The following is a 16330-nucleotide window of genomic DNA, read 5'->3' as shown; positions in this document are numbered from 1 at the left end:
AATTTATTAGCGACTTGAATAATTTTTAGAGCCTAAATTAAATTTCATGCATGATTTAAAACTCATGGAAATTTGATTTTACCATTTTTATGACATCTCAATTTTATTTTATTTTTTTTTAAAAAAATTTCTACTTATTGGCCGAGACCGGAGGTCCACTCAGAAGCAATCTCTCTATCCGTCAAATAGATAAAGGGATGACTTTCTCTACTTTTGAAAGTGTTTTCACTCTGGGTGGAGAAATGACTTGTCTTTGTTCTCGGATAGGGGAATGATTGCCTACATCTCACCTCCCGTACAACCACTTATGTGTGGTATTGGGTTTTGTTGTTGTTGTATTATTAAATATTATTATTATTATTTTGCCCTTTGGCGGATCACTTTGGTTTTTTCTCAAACTTCTACATCCCTTTTTTGTTCAATAAATATCCACATATTTTCATAAGGTGACCGGTGTGCTTACAAAAAAAATGTCAAAACAAGTGCACCACCAACAGTCCATATGCTGCTTTCAGAATTGGATGGCTCAACAACGGCTCGATCTGGATGAATTACTCCAAGCACTTACCAATTACCCAACCGATATCGACTACCTCCAACTTATTACCAAGAAAAGCATCAGTCATATTGAACACTACAGCAGTGCTCGAGCCCAACTGGCTAAACATGACGGTCCTTCCTTCTTGGCTCCAACATGGGGGTCCACTTTTGAAAACTCGTTTCTTTGGATCGGTGGCTGCAGGCCTTCGTTGTGCATTCGGCTTGTTTACGCGTTATGCGGGTCCCAATTAAATGAGCACTTCACTGAGTTTCTTGAAGGTGTTAGGCATGGAAACTTAGGAGAAATATCGGGGTCTCAACTTAAAAGCGTAGATGATCTCCATGCTAAAACTGTTAAGGATGAAGATAAGATCACCTCTCGTATGGCAACTTTACAGGCATACACTACTATTACATAATTTGCGTTTTGAGGGCGACTTTTATTGTACATGTCGAGACTTTTTTCAGCCTTACTTGTTGGTATATATGCCCAAATGGAGGGGTTAGCTCATGATTTATATACAAGTTTTGTTTTCTTTATGTTACAAACGATATAATATATGTATTTGTTCGCAACCATACTTTTTTTATAAGATGTCTAACCATGGGGCGGCAAAAATGTTTTTGACATGAGGTAGACCTTTTTGATTAGGGGTAACGCTAGTTACAAGGCGTTAAAAATGACGTTACCCAGGCGTCTGTTAAGTGAATAACGGGATAAATTAAATTTTTATTTCATTTTCCTAGTATAATTTATTTCATTTTTTTACTGAACTACCACTTATATTTTGCCACATCACCAAAACTTTTCCTTTCTCAGAAGGATACACACACATCAGTTTTGATCCACACACACCTAAATTAGTATTATACCCTTAATTACAATAATGAAAGTTCAACTCTTTCAATAAACATAGAGATATAACTGATATAACTGTAAGTTTTATGATAAAAAAAGTGTGTATGGATGTGACACTCCCTTCCCAATAAATGTGACACTCATATCCTCCTAAAAATCCCAAATGTGATTCCCGTGACAGTTTTTAATCCTTTTCCATTACCACTGCCAATGAGATTTGAACTTAAGATCGACCTCTTAAAAGGATGTCAAAGTCTTAACCAATAGGTTATTTTGGAATATCTTTTGTACCCAACAATGCCATATATCCTACAAAAGCAAAATAAAAATACGTTGCAACATTTTATAAAGACGAAGTATTTGTTATTATACTGCATACCCTGCCAGAAATAGTAAATAATAATACGTGACTACTAAGGTCAATTGAACCCATTTACCCAAATGTTTTGAACTGTATTGTAAATTACTGAAATAGTAGTATAGTTTAGTAAACTGCATATAATATATAATACTTGTATATACGAACATTACTAATTTGATTACGACACCGTGTATGCAGGAGAGGGTAGCCGATGAGCCACTAGCAATGCTAGCAAATGACTGTACACAAATAGGGGAGTCGAGTCCAGGTGAGGCTGTCGAGAAAGTAATGGACACTCATGCCCTTGATATGTATAATATCCTGATAGAAGCAGACACATTGAGGTTGAACGTCCTCAAGGGCGTAATAGACATTTTGACACCATTACAGGGGGTGGAGTTGCTAGTAGCATCCAAAAAATTGCACCTTTCTTTACATGAATGGAGTAAGAGAAGAGATATCAAAATGGGAGTTACTCAACTTTTGAATATGAATTTTCCATCATCCTCTAACGACCCACCACCAGAGGTGTAAAATGGGTCGTGGTTATAACAACTCGTGTGAAAGAAATTACTTTTTTGCCCTAGTTTAGGTCCCATCAACCGTAACAATGTTGGTCAGTGAGTTAGTTAAGAGAGTGTAGTTTGAATAAGAGGTTATCATATATGTTTTCGAGCAGCTACAAGCTTTATAGTGCTGGCTTGTAACAGCTTGCTCCTAGTATGTTTTAAGTTTTAACACCTGTATGTCAACATGTTTTTAGGTGTTCCTTTTGGCCTTGTGTTTTAGCCCAGTTGTTGAATAATTTGGTACAAATTATAACAGCGGGCCGGTTTGTAATAAGTTTTAATGAAACAGTACTCGACCTCTCTTCGGTCAGTATTAGTAGCAGGCATATGTATTAAGCATACAACTTATATATATTATGTCGTTTTCTTTCATTGTTGGTTATAATTATAACAGCTCGAAATAATCATTTCTATTACTATTAGGCGTAAAAGTTAGTTACCTAAAAGCATAAAGTAGTAACGGACCCAACCAACCGCTATAACAATGTAAAATTGGAAATTGAACTGGTTATATACAAGCAAGAAGACATGGACAAAATAATATGAAGTGGCACGCATGCAATAAGGCACCTGGCATTAAATCCTGATCGATGTTGCAGTGGCGAATCCAGCAACTTGTATTACTGGCATAAAATGAAGCTTTAGCTAAAAATATTTCTGCACTATTAAACAGCAGCTGAAAACTGTAAGAAACAGCACCAAAAACAACCATAAATATGCATTTTACAACATAAAATCTGAGCTGAAGTGCTATAGATACAGCAAAAACAGTAGCGAAGTGCTATAGATACAGCAAAAACAGTAGCATTAGTCCACCACCAACATGTAGATGGGTTGAAATTGCCACACCTAAAATATGAAATTACATCTCAAAGGTGCAATGATAAAAAGAATTTTAATACAAATTTCTGATAAATTTGGTACAATCCTCACAAGTCACAAGATTGTTGACAGCATCCCCGTGTGTCCCCTTCTGCCCAGGGCCGAAAATATGTAAGGGCCGGCGGCACCTGTCCCCTTTGAATTTGTAATTTTTAGTGCAAAAATTTTGGATTTTCAATTTTTTTCCCGAGTGGATTTTTGCCCCCCAAAACTTCCATATTTTGCCCAAAAACCTCCATATTTTGTCCCAAAAAAAAATTGCTACGTTTTAAAAAAAATTTCACCCTTGGTGAAACAAATTCCTGTTTCCGCCACTGCTTCTGCCTTATTGAAAATGCTGGTGTTCAAACAGTAGATTAGGTTGGGGTGAATGGTAAACATTTTTAATATACAAACATATTTTAATAACAATCCATCTTTCAAATAAAATGTATGAGCTCTTCTATGCTTTTAAGATGACTTTCAACCCGTTTGACCCATTTTATTCGTTTATTTACTTAGTTATGTCAGTCACCCTACAATAATTTGAGGCGTTTAAGATCAAACATAAGTACATAACCCAAACTGAACAAGTTTTTAGGTATATGGAATATAAAAAGCATCACTACTAATAGCAGTTCCAAACAAATGCCAATTTAGTTACTTCAAAGTCTATACTGATTTAGCTTAATTGAATAAAGCAAAATACCCGAATAAATGCACTGACTCATTGCCCTAAATTGACTTGTACATCAGCATTTGCATGTAACACAGTTAGAACAAGGTCTTAAATTCGATCAAGTTGGAGTCGATTAGTTCAAACTAATGTAACATGATCATATCTAGCCCAAGACATCACCGCTCAATTCAAGATGGCGTTTCTTTCACAAATTATCAGGTAATTCAAAGCCAAAAGAACAAAAAATATCGCCTTCAAGATTATATATTGTATGATAATGATGAATGCAATGGAGTTATACCACACTTTATTTCTTCTTCCCTCCACCAATCTCGCCTTCTACTATCGCGTGTCTTGTTAGAACAATCTCTTTAACAAGATTTTTATACAAAAAAGGTCTCACCGCAGCTTTCAAGAATTGACCCGGTGGAATCTTACTCTTCTTAATCTTCTTCATCCTCGGACCATAACCCAATTGCTTCCACTCTTCTGGACTTATCTTTGGCCGGGGTCCACGTCTAGTTGCCAGCTCATCATCCTCAACATTCTCCATTTCCATCTTCTTCATTTTCTTCTCTTCCATCATCTGTGCTTGCTTTTCATACAACTTATTACTCATTTTCACACTTCTTCTTGCCACAACCTCCATTTCTTCGTTACTATTCGCCGCCTTCTTAAACTCTTCTTCCCAATACCTCTCATCTTCTTCCACATCATCATCATCATCATCATCATCATCATCACCATCACCACCACCACCACCACCACCACCACCACCACCATCAACATCATCTTCTACTTCACTAAGTTCTGCATCCAAAACTATATCATCTTCATCTTCCTCATCATCATCATCTTCGACCCAATCCAAAACGTCACCTTTAGCATCATCATTTTCATCTGGTGCATCACAACCCAACTCCTCTTCTTCCAATTTAGCCTTCCATTCCTTCGTATACGGATGAAGCAACTCAATTGGATGATTCCCAAGTACAAACTCCAAACATTTCGACTTCCTTTCATCACTCGCTTTCTCAAACGCCTTAACAACATCATCCGCAAAAGCTTTCGGGTTCACTCTCAAAATCTTACATAACCCACCAAAATAAGTACACATTTCCACCCTTCCATCATCACCTTCCAACTGACACATAAAATCTTGCTCACTATCAGGATCAAGCAAAGGCGTCATTGACTTAAAAAACTCATCTTGAGGTTCAAATCTACATTGATAAACCGGTCTCTTTACATAAATAATATCAGGCCTCATCCAAGCTGCACATTTCGTAATCAACGATCTTGTTTTATTCCCAAGCCTACCCATTAAACTCCACTTATCTAATCTCTGTTTTTTATCAGATTCAACCACAACTTCACTAACAAGAGTCCATTGCTCCCATGGTAGTTCCGAAACTCTCCATTTCGGATGCCTAACAAACACCCAAAAGTACCTAAACCCGACGTTTTTATCCAACGACTGCAACCTCTGCCCAAAATCTTGACTCATTTCAAACTGTTCAATCTTTTCCCACTCTTCTTGATCCCTAACTTCACCAATCAAAGTCACGTTTTCATCCGAAAATCGACCCCTAATCGGCTCTCCAAGAACCACCCCACGCCACGAATACGGCCCGAACTCACCGTACTTGTACCAATCATACGGGTGCTTAAGGTTTGGGTCATCTTTCTCCATAAACTGAACCATTCTATCATACCCTAACCCAATCATCTGCAACTCATCTTCTGAAAAGTTATTAGGGTAATTACCATGAGGGTTTTTGAGCCGATAAAACAGGTTTTCAGCAAGCTGTTTGCTCTTTCTTCTAGCATTCCGTTTAGCTTCTCGGCGTAATTCTGCATTACCTTCGATACGGCCGGTGGAGGTACCTCCTGCTTTTTTCTTGCTGCGTCCGGCATATGATCGAACATCTGGTCTGCATGAAGATGGATTTATTTGTGGATGAGAAAATGAAGTGACTGATAAAGGGATTTTAAGAGATTGAGAGTGAATTGGGATTCTTAAGGTTTTGTAAACAGGGTTTGAGAATTTTGCTAGTGGATAAGTAGATTTGAAGGAGGAGAAATAGGAGGGGTTTAGGGTTTTAGAGATGGAAGAAGGGTTTTGTTGAAGCATGTCTGTAAGCAGTGAAATTGAAGAGATAAGCTGCTCTCCAAATAACTTCAATTTACAGGATGCGAGTTGTTAATTTAGTCAATCAGTTACGATCATATTTCTCTTTCACCACTCCAACACTACGTACTTACTCCACATGACACACCACCACATCAGCGCCACATCAGCTTTCTCTCTATTTATTTTTCACTTTCTCTCCATCACACACCACTACCAACCATGACATCCTCACTTCCCATCACATGGCCCCACATATTTTATTAATATTTATTACTATTACTATTATTATTATTATTATTATTATTATTATTATTTCGAATATAATTATTAAAATATATTTTTTCGAATATAATTTTTTGAACAACACTTTTATTAAATAACATTAATACAGTTACATTTATTTAAAAAAAATTAATCAAAAGTTACATTAATTAAACATAAATTAAAAATTATGAAACTATGTGTCATCTTCGTCCAAGTCCACGTCTTCATTTTCATTTTCATCCTCGCTTTCGTCCTCGTTTTCTTCAACATCTTTGGCGGTGTTGGAAGTTCCAGCTTCTGGAGCGGCTCGGGCATGTGGAACGTGCCGAACACCGAAATTAGCCGGAAGATTCCAAATGTGTTCGATGAGCTTTTGTCGTAGTAGATGATGAATGGACGAATCTCGCAATTCTTTATTAATGTGCATGTGTGCTTCAACCCTTTCCTGGATTGAGCGATTTGGACGACGAGCCGGCTTGTAATTCTCTTCAAGTGAACACATTGCATGTCCATTGTCTTCGGTGATCATATTATGCAAAATAACACAAGCGTGCATAATTCTTCGGATTCTTTCGACATAGAATTGAAGGCACGTGTTTTTTATTATTTGCCATCGACCTTGAAGCACACCGAATGCCCGTTCAATATCTTTCCGAGCAGATTCTTGATATTTTTTTAATTTTGCTGATTTAGGGTCAGGCGGACTTTTGAAAGACTTAACTAATGTCGCCCAATCCGGATATATCTCATCGGTTAGGTAGTAACCTTTATTGAAGTTACATCCACTAACCGAAAAATTACACGGTGGAGCCGTGTCTTGAAGTAACTCGTTAAATAAATCAGATTGATTAAGTACATTGATGTCGTTGTTTGAACCAGCGGGTCCAAAATAAGCGTGTCAAATCCATAAATCATAAGATGCCACAGCTTCTAACATGATTGTTGGATAGCCATGATCGCCTCTAGTATAATGACCTTTATATTTATATGGGCAATTTTTCCATGCCCAATGCATACAATCTAGGCTACCCAACATTCCCGGAAAACCATGTAATTCCGCATGTGCGGATACAAGACGTGCTACGTCTTGTGGAGTCGGTTTTCTCATATACTCCGAACCGTACAAGTGAATCACGCTTTTACAAAAATTATTCAAACAGTCGTATGATGTTTGTTGGCCCATATGTAAGTACTCGTCAAAAGCATCAGGTGCAGGACCGTATGCTAATTGGCGTATCGCGGATGTACATTTTTGGAAAACATTAAAACCCTACAACCCGGTAGCATCACGCTTTTGATGAAAATATAAAAAATAATCGGGAATAGGTTCTTGAGAGTAATTCATTATACCTTGGCATATGCGTATAAACAATGGTCGACTCATCCTATAACAGCGACGAAAATAATCTCCGGGGAAAGTGGGATTCTCAGAAAAATAATCATTCCATAAACGCATCGCGGTTCCCTCTCGGTCTCTATGAATAAATCTTCGAGGCGCCCTTGGAATTGGTTGAACGATTTCTTCCTCTTCGTCTTTATCTATCTTATCAAATAGATCGAGTGCGACAATATTGAAATTAGAACTTGCAATATCCAATGCATCTTTCATAAGACTGTCCATAATTTTTTTAGGCATTTTTAATGGAATAGAATAAATATTGTGATATAAAAGTAGAGATTTTATGAAGTGATAGTCTAATGGTATAGAGGTATATATAGTGGGGGTTGAAAAAAAAAGGTACCAACGGCTATAATACCGTTTGAAAAATAAATATAAATCATTAAATTGCATTGATTCCCGTCCTCAAAATCTCATACGCATGACATACACGAGCACTGGTCCAGGTGAGAGAATTGAGGCCGGCCGAGGGCGGGATGAATGTCATCGGCGCCTTCTAGGGCGGAGGTGATGACAGTGTGAGGGCGGAGCCCGTTGGGAATGGTTACATTAATCTTGATTATGACTTGGACCATTTTTATCATGGTGTAGATTTTTGTGGTGAATTTTTTTTTTTCACTTTCTGATGATCAAGTAGTATGGGTTTTTTTGTGAAGTAATGTGGCATTAATTTTTATTTTTGATCATTAGATGGTATGGGTTTTTGATATGAGTTGAAAATGAAATGATAATGTGACATTAATTTTTATTTCTTTTTTTGTTATATAATTTGTTTAATATTATATATGTAAAGAAACTTAAATTAATATGCTTAAAAACATAATCAAACCCCCAAAAAAAATACATCATTTACTATACGATTACATAATAAAATAAACTACTAAAATACTAAACATTACATAAATTAATAATGAAAACATAAAATTACTAATAAGTATAGTATCTGTTATCAGAATTATTCACGTGTTTGTAGAAAGGTTGATAATCGTCATGATTGAAGAAAAAGATACAAATGAAATTTGTTCTCTTTTGTCTTCCCCTACAATTTCATATCATTTTTGCGAATAATCAAAATTTTCAAATTTTTGTGTGTCTTCGCTAAAATACAAAACTTATGTGTAGAGTGAATGTACTTCTCCGTCAAGTAACACATTCATTATGTATAGCTCAAAGCCACTAACGTTTATATCATTAGACGATTTTATCGAGCCCTTCACGTACGTCTTTTTTTCGGAGTCAAAATCTCCCCCAAAATAAACGTCGATTGCTATGATATCGTGGTTGCAAAAAGACAATTTTTTTGTTTAGAATCAAAGTCAATTGTTGAAGTTTGAAATTTGAAATTTGAAATTTGAAATTAAAAGGAAATGTTAATAGAAGTGTTGTATGATATGATAAAAATGAAGTGAATATATTGGTATACATAGAAAAGTAATTATATTCAATTTAATTATTTTTTATTTATTTTGAATCAAATGAAACGGTCAAAAACTCGATCCAACCATCTTTTGCCACAATATGGCTCCCGCCCGTAGCTTCCTGCGTTGGAAAGCAACCAATGCTTCGAACATTTTGCAATCCAAGGTCTTGCTAGTATGGATGACAATGGACCGGATATGGATCGGGAGAGCCTATATTGATATGCATTTATATTTTAAAACCTTCTTATTCATTTCTTATTCTCCTTTACAAGCATTTTCTTTTGTTATCAAACACAAAGCGGAAAAAAAAAACCAAGCGGCAGATGGTCTTAGCCGCCGACATTCACTTGTTTGTACTATGCAGCTTCAGGTCCAAGGTTTCGAAGGTTGGAAGGACTCGTACCACACTGATACTGATTTTGGTGCAATCTGGGCACATTGTAAGCAAGGTGTTTTTAAGTCATTTTCATTTATGATGGTTACCTCTTTAATGGACGTCGAATGTGCATTTCGAAAGGTTCGTTAAGAGACACAATCATATTGGAAACTCACGGTGGTGGTTTGGGTGGACATTTTGGTATGAACAAAACAATTGCATTGCTACATGATAAGTTTTATTGGCCACATATGGTCCGCGATGTGAATCGAATCTTTTCGCGTTGCTATATTTGTCACTTGGCGAAGACACAGAGCACCAATCATGGCATGTATACTCCTTTACCTGTCCCAGATGCTCCATGGGTCGATGTATCATTAGACTTTGTTTTTGGTTTTACAAAAACGCCACGCAACAAGGACTCCATCATGGTCGTTGTTGATCGGTTTTATAAAATGGCACATTTTGTATCGTGTAATAAAACATTTGACGCAAGCCAAGTTGCTCGCTTATACTTCGCTAAGATAGTCAAGTTACATTGTATCCCAAAATCTTTAACCTCGGATCGTAATGTCAAGTTTGTGAGCCATTTTTGGCGCACTCTATGGGCTCGCATCGGTTCTACATTGAAGTTTAGTAGTTCTCATCACCCGCAAACCGACGGGCAAACCGAAATTATTAATCGCAGTCTTGGTAATCTATTACGTAGCCTTGTAGGTGACCATCCCAAATAGTGGGACACTATCCTTCCTCAATCCGAGTTCACGTTCAATCGTTCAGTTAACAGAACAACCGGGAAGAGCTCTTTCGAGGTTGTATATGGTACCAATCCACTCACTCCTCTTGACTTATTACTGCAACCAATTAATCGTGCAGGACCTTCAGATGGAGTGGATCACGCAGAGCATCTTAAAGCAGTACATATGGACGTTCAAAAACGTATTCAGACCCAAAATGCGGCCTATAAGCATCGAGCTGATACGCGCAAAAAGTGCATGGTATTTGACGAAGGTGACTTGGTTTGGATTCATTTGCGCAAAGAGCGCTTTCCAGGTGGTCGGTTTGGTAAACTCAACCCTCGCACTGATGGGTCGTTTCATGTTCTCAAGAGGATTAATGATAAGGCCTACAAGATAGAGCTTCCGGGTCACTATAATGTCTCAGCTACTTTTAATGTTTTCTGTTTTTCTCCCTACTTGGGCTCTGGCGATCTTGACTCGAGGTCGAGTCTTTCGGAAAGGGGAGGGGATGATGCAGTTACAGATGGGCCTGCTGGGCTACTCGTTGGGCCAATTACCTTGAATGATTATGTCACGACCCAGAAATTTCGGTCAAATTAAACTCTGATAACTCCGGCAAGATAAGCAAATTGATGTGTTGCATTAAAATGTTTTTCATACATTTAATTAACCATTGGACTTTACCCTACGATTCACGAACAACCTATAATTTAAAACTCGAACCCGTCATGATTTATATATGATTTTACTTCCTTAAATGAAGACGTTTTATGATATAATGATTTTCTATTATTATAACCTCTTAATAAAATGATTTTGAATATATTAGTTCTAGACAACTAAATCTTATAATAGTTATATACGAAATGATAAAAATTTATTATTGAATGATGCAATTTCAAATTAAAATTTTTACGTATATAATCGTTTTATTTTTATGATATAATTTTTGTATTTTTTTTAAGAAACGAAGTTAAATTAAAAATGTACAATTTGTAAAGCACAACGTACAACAAGGTGTAGCTTAAATAGTTGAATTTAAATTAATTCATTTACTATTCATTGAATAGTAAATGAAACGAAATTAATTCATTTACTATTCACATAAAAACGACATGATTGAAATTATTAATTACAAGTTACATAAAATATCCCTGAAGTATATTCAATTTTATTATTTTATTATTATTTTATTACTTTATTATATTATTATATTATTATAATTAAACACGTTTGATTCCTTTTATTATTATAATATTATTTTCTAACTATATATATGAACGTCGATCGATCGATAACACACACACTTATCCATTCTATCTCTCTCGACAACAATATCTATATTTATATTATTATTTATTAAGATTATTATTATTATTAATCTTATTACTAGTAGTATTAGTATTAGTATTAGTATTATTTACATAAAATATTACGACGAGGTCATGAGCGAATTATTTCAAAACGAGTTTTTCGAGCGGGATAGAGCTAAGGAAATTATGGGTTATAGCTAAGGAGGTTATGGGTATTGCTTGCGGGTTATGATCGTGAATCAAAGGCCAACCTTGCATTTATCATTTCCGTTGCGTCTGCACACTTTTCCTACAATATTGAACCACAATATTGATACCTGAGTTTATAGATCCCTTTTTATTTACTTTTGCAATCTATATTTTTGGGCTGAGAATACATGCACTTTATTTTAAATGCAATGGACACAAGTACATACTAAATTCTACACTGAGTTTGAACCGAAAATCCTTTAGCTTTGGTAACTAGTAACTGCTGGTTATAAGAACTGGTGGGCGCGAGTAGTTGTATATGGATCCATAGGGCTTGACATCCCCGTCTGTTCCAGGTATAGAAACCCTAGCCTGAACTATAAAACAGACGTATGCTATTTGAGTTTAGTACACGTTGGATTGCGTGTATTGTACATGTTGGTTGCATGTATGTTAAAACAGGGGTACTTATTATAACGTTAAAATTTAGTTACCAGGGTGCTCAATTTCGTAGAATATTTTGATAAACGTTTCTGGATGAAACAACTGAAATTTTGTGATCCACCTTTATATACAGATTATGCACAACATTAAAACTATGAACTCACCAACCTTTGTGTTGACACTTTTAAGCATGTTTATTCTCAGGTTCCTAGAAGTCTTCCGCTGTTTGCTTATATGTTATACAAGCTATGTGCATGGAGTCATACATGCTTTATTCGAGAAAACTTTGCATTCACAAAATCATCACCATGTATCTTATTTGACTGTATTGTCAACGGATGTATTGTTAAAAACTATTATATACGGTGATTGTCTATACGTAGAAATCAACAGACGTCAAAAACCTTGGATTTATATATTCATTTATGGTGTGCCTTTTCAAAAGAATGCAATGTTTACAAAACGTATCATATAGAGGTCAGTACCTCACTATGAAATCGATGAATGATGTATTCGTCCAAATGGATTTGGATGGGTCATCACAGATTATCTTGTGGATTTACATGTTTGGCCAAGCTTGAAGTTTGCAAATGGATGGGGAGTCAAGATGAAGCTGAGCACGTTTTTTTAGATTAAGAGTTTGTTAACTCCAAGTTTATCTCATGTTTATCTCTTTAGTTGTTTAAACTTATCTTTTCATTTAGTATTTATATTTATATTGTACTAAAAAATAAGGTCGATGATTGATTTTGATTATTGACACTTTATGAAATAAATTAGCAAACCGAGAAGGTTGCTCTTATTATTGTTCTTATTCGTTTCTTATTCTCCTTTGGGTGTTTAGCCATGATCATCAGCCCGAATAATAAATGAGTGTCGGTGTTAAAAGCTTTACACGGTTCAATGCGGGTTTAGATGGAAATCCTGTATGTTGTAAAGGTATTTGGTATAATATTGTCAACTCGTTTTAAAAAGTGAAAGAGAAAGGTTTTCTTCCTAATAATGTTCTTCGGGTAAAAGTTGGTGATGGTTGTTTAACTCGTTTTTGGCATGATAACTGGCTTGGGATTGGCCAGTTGCGTGTAAAATACGGGAGATTATTTCATTTAGACACGGATGAAAACTGTTTTTTAGTGGATCGTTGTAATAGTAATGGGTGGAATTGGTCATGGAAACGTGATTTAGGTTCGAAAAACTTGTTGCTGCTTGACGAAATGGCTGATGTAATAGGGCCTGTTTCGATCACGAGTGTGGAAGAATCGTGGTCTTGGATGCTAGGTGACGAGGTTGATTTCTCTGTTTGTGGTACTCGCTTATTTATTGATGAAATTATTTTACCTACTAATTTAGCTGTTGCATGCTAGCTAGCTTATTTTAATTATATTGCTTTAATATTTTAAATACAATTATAAATCAAATCAACCCAACTATAGCATTTACACAATTGATATTCTGGATAAAGTGGTGTCTAGAATAAACCGGTTGGACTTGGTTTTTGAATTTTCCGAACAGTCGCCAATTTATTGGGACCAAAAGGATCCTGCCTCTCCACACAAGGTGTACCTGGCCACTAGTCTTGGATACTAAATTGTGTACAAACTCATCTTAATCACTAAATTATCTGAATAAGCCCCGTTTCAAATTCAGCCGCTCAAGGAACGACCCTAGGTCATATTTGTCCTTGCTAACCCATAGGAATGAATAATTGATTTAGGCCCATCATATATAAATTAAACAATCAACTTCTTCTGTTGATATCCTGAATTGACGTTGACCTAAAAGATAACGTAGTGTCGGGATGATTGCGAGACACTCACTGGATGGATATACCTTGGTGTAAACACTAGATTCCCTACTATTTGATTTCTCGATTAGCATGTCATGAGGAACTAGCCTATCGTGATTCTGATCAGATGGACTATGCTCAACTCCTGATGCTTTATCCGGTTTAAGGATATAAGCGGCCCATCTTGGATGCAATGCATACCTTGGGTGCACGAATAAAGTATCATAGCCATATATAGATAATATCCAACATTTATTAATACCTTAGTGTATCACCCAAGTGAGTGGTTATGATTGTGTTTCAAATTCCTTTCTGTCAATGGTTTGGTAAAATCTAAGGGTTTGTAGACAAAGTAGAACCTCTGATAGTTCTCAGTCATCCTTAAAGATTTATAAGCTTAGTTTGTATTGTAGTGCGTTAAATTCCCATTTATGATTTAAACCAGCCCTTACTTAAATCTACCCAATAAATCCCTTAGTTATTCACCATGTACTAGACTTGTAGTGGTTCCATAGCTTCTAACCTTGACCATGCTCAAGTGGTCCTATGGTACATCAACAATGTACTCTACTGTTACAACAGTATTTCCTCGAGTCTTATACTCTTGACCAATGTCTTGATCTGGTCCTACGGTAATTTCCCATGTACTTTTTAGTATTTCCGATGGGTTCATACCTTGACCAATGTATAAACACAAATAATTAATTACCTTATAATTGTCGACTTTATTAAAGGTTTTAATCACGTTTATTGGTGGAAGGACGATAATAACGAGGTTTAATATCATAGACAGAAAGCGAGTACGAAATGATAATCATCCCTAACTAACATTATTAAATCGTGGTAAACAATCAAGCAATTACTCACACATCATGGCAACAAGCAATTCTAATATTAATAAATCACACACATCGAATAAGAATATTATAATAAATTAATAAAAGAAAGGATTGATGTTACCAAATAATGTTGGCAGAATAACAGTTGTATTTCTTTATAATATCCATAGCGTTACAATGCTTGATAGATTCTACTACTAACTACATACTAATCTCCTATTGATCACTAGAGAGCGACAATAGAGAGATAATTATTTTTCTAATCTCTGTACTTTTCTCTCTCTAGAATCTAGAGAGAGAAAGTAGAGAGAGAACTAATCTCCTACTGATCACTAGAGAGCGACAATAGATAGATATTTTAGAGAGAGAAGTGAAGAAGGTGTGTGTTGAAATGGTGGGATGAAGCCTTTAAATAGAAATGAAAATTGCCTGCAAACGGCTGGCAAGTCGTTTGGCAGGCCGTTTGGTGAGACCGTTTGGCAAGTCAGCCCGTTTTTTATGCCCGTTTGTCTGGGCCGTATGGCAGGCCATTTTCCATAGTGGAAGGCCGTTTGGCCTGCCCTGGTCAGCCTATTTCCTGAATCGTAACTTGATTTCTTGTCTTTCACCGTTTTCGCTCTAGAATCTTCGTTTTAGCTCCGATTCTCTTGATTTTTTTTGCATCGTCTTCGTAATTACTTAATCTACAAATTTAACTGAAGACGATTACACGCAACGGGCCAGTTTAGGGTTGATTGTTCGTTCTCCTATCTAAATACCGTGAATAACTCTGAGATGAAGATCTTTAAAGGGTGGTTTGCAACCAATCTATGAAGTTTCGACTCGGTAATGATCTGAGTGAGTTGAGTGTCGAGCCGAGTGAGTACATAGTGAGAGAGAGTACTGATGTTATGCGAGGTGTATATGAAATAGCTTTATTTTTACTAGGAAATACTATTAAATACGATACAATTTTACACAAGATATTTATTTATTTATAGAATGGATATACCTAAACCTTGCTACAACACTTATAGGCAGTGTACCTAATCGTACAGTAGTGTAGTTTTTAGTAAGTCCGGTTTGTTCCACAGGGAATCTTTTAAACAAAGCTTAACGCTATATTAGTTTTAATTTATAAAAATACAAATATATATAAGTAATATTATTATTATAAAAGGAGGTTTTTACCGTTTAATGACCGGTTTCTCGATTTTTAAAACTTTAGTCGCAGTTAAAACCTAATGTAAAATATTAAATAAATAAAAGACTTAATTTAAAGTGTAAAGTAAATAACGATAATGAAATTGCGAATAATAAAAGTGCGATAAAATAAAAGTGCGATAATTAAAAAGTGCGATAATTAAAAGTGCAATTAAATACAATGACAATAAATAAAAGTGCAATAATTAGAAGTGCAATTAAATATGAAAATAAAGGAATTATGCTTATTTAAACTTCCGTAATCATGATGTTTGACGTGTTGATTTTAGTTTTATGCCCATGGGTTAATTGTCCTTTGTCCTGGATTATTTAATATGTCCGTCTGGTTTTTGTCCATAACATTCCATCAGTCA

General features: G+C 35.7%; 2 protein-coding genes across 2 annotated transcripts; one reads left to right on the top strand and one right to left on the bottom strand.

The window, feature by feature from the left end:
- Positions 1-470: 470 nt before the first annotated feature.
- On the top strand, positions 471-2621 carry LOC139897871 (protein DOG1-like 3). The gene is made up of 2 exons (XM_071880582.1): positions 471-938; positions 1959-2621. Exons 1-2 carry the CDS (start codon positions 471-473, stop codon positions 2292-2294), a joined length of 804 nt encoding a protein of 267 aa, XP_071736683.1. The 3' UTR covers positions 2295-2621.
- A 244-nt stretch (positions 2622-2865) lies between these two features.
- LOC139897869 (uncharacterized) lies at positions 2866-6029 on the bottom strand. The gene is made up of 2 exons (XM_071880581.1): positions 3900-6029; positions 2866-3012 (listed from the first exon to the last, which is right to left on the bottom strand). The coding sequence occupies exon 1, from the start codon at positions 6001-6003 to the stop codon at positions 4177-4179; it is 1827 nt and encodes a 608-aa protein (XP_071736682.1). The 5' UTR covers positions 6004-6029; the 3' UTR covers positions 2866-3012; positions 3900-4176.
- Between the last annotated feature and the right edge of the window lie 10301 nt (positions 6030-16330).

This window comes from Rutidosis leptorrhynchoides, chromosome 3 (assembly GCF_046630445.1).
Source record: "Rutidosis leptorrhynchoides isolate AG116_Rl617_1_P2 chromosome 3, CSIRO_AGI_Rlap_v1, whole genome shotgun sequence".
Taxonomy (NCBI): domain Eukaryota; kingdom Viridiplantae; phylum Streptophyta; class Magnoliopsida; order Asterales; family Asteraceae; genus Rutidosis; species Rutidosis leptorrhynchoides.
This window is presented reverse-complemented; position numbering and strand designations above follow the sequence as displayed.

Bases quoted from the DNA above. Each gene is read 5' to 3' on its own strand.
- LOC139897871 (XM_071880582.1), top strand. From the start codon at position 471: ATGTCAAAACAAGTGCACCACCAACAGTCCATATGCTGCTTTCAGAAT. The intron at 939-1,958 runs GCATACACTACT...CCGTGTATGCAG, and splicing joins CTCGTATGGCAACTTTACAG to GAGAGGGTAGCCGATGAGCC.
- LOC139897869 (XM_071880581.1), bottom strand. From the start codon at position 6,003: ATGCTTCAACAAAACCCTTCTTCCATCTCTAAAACCCTAAACCCCTCC.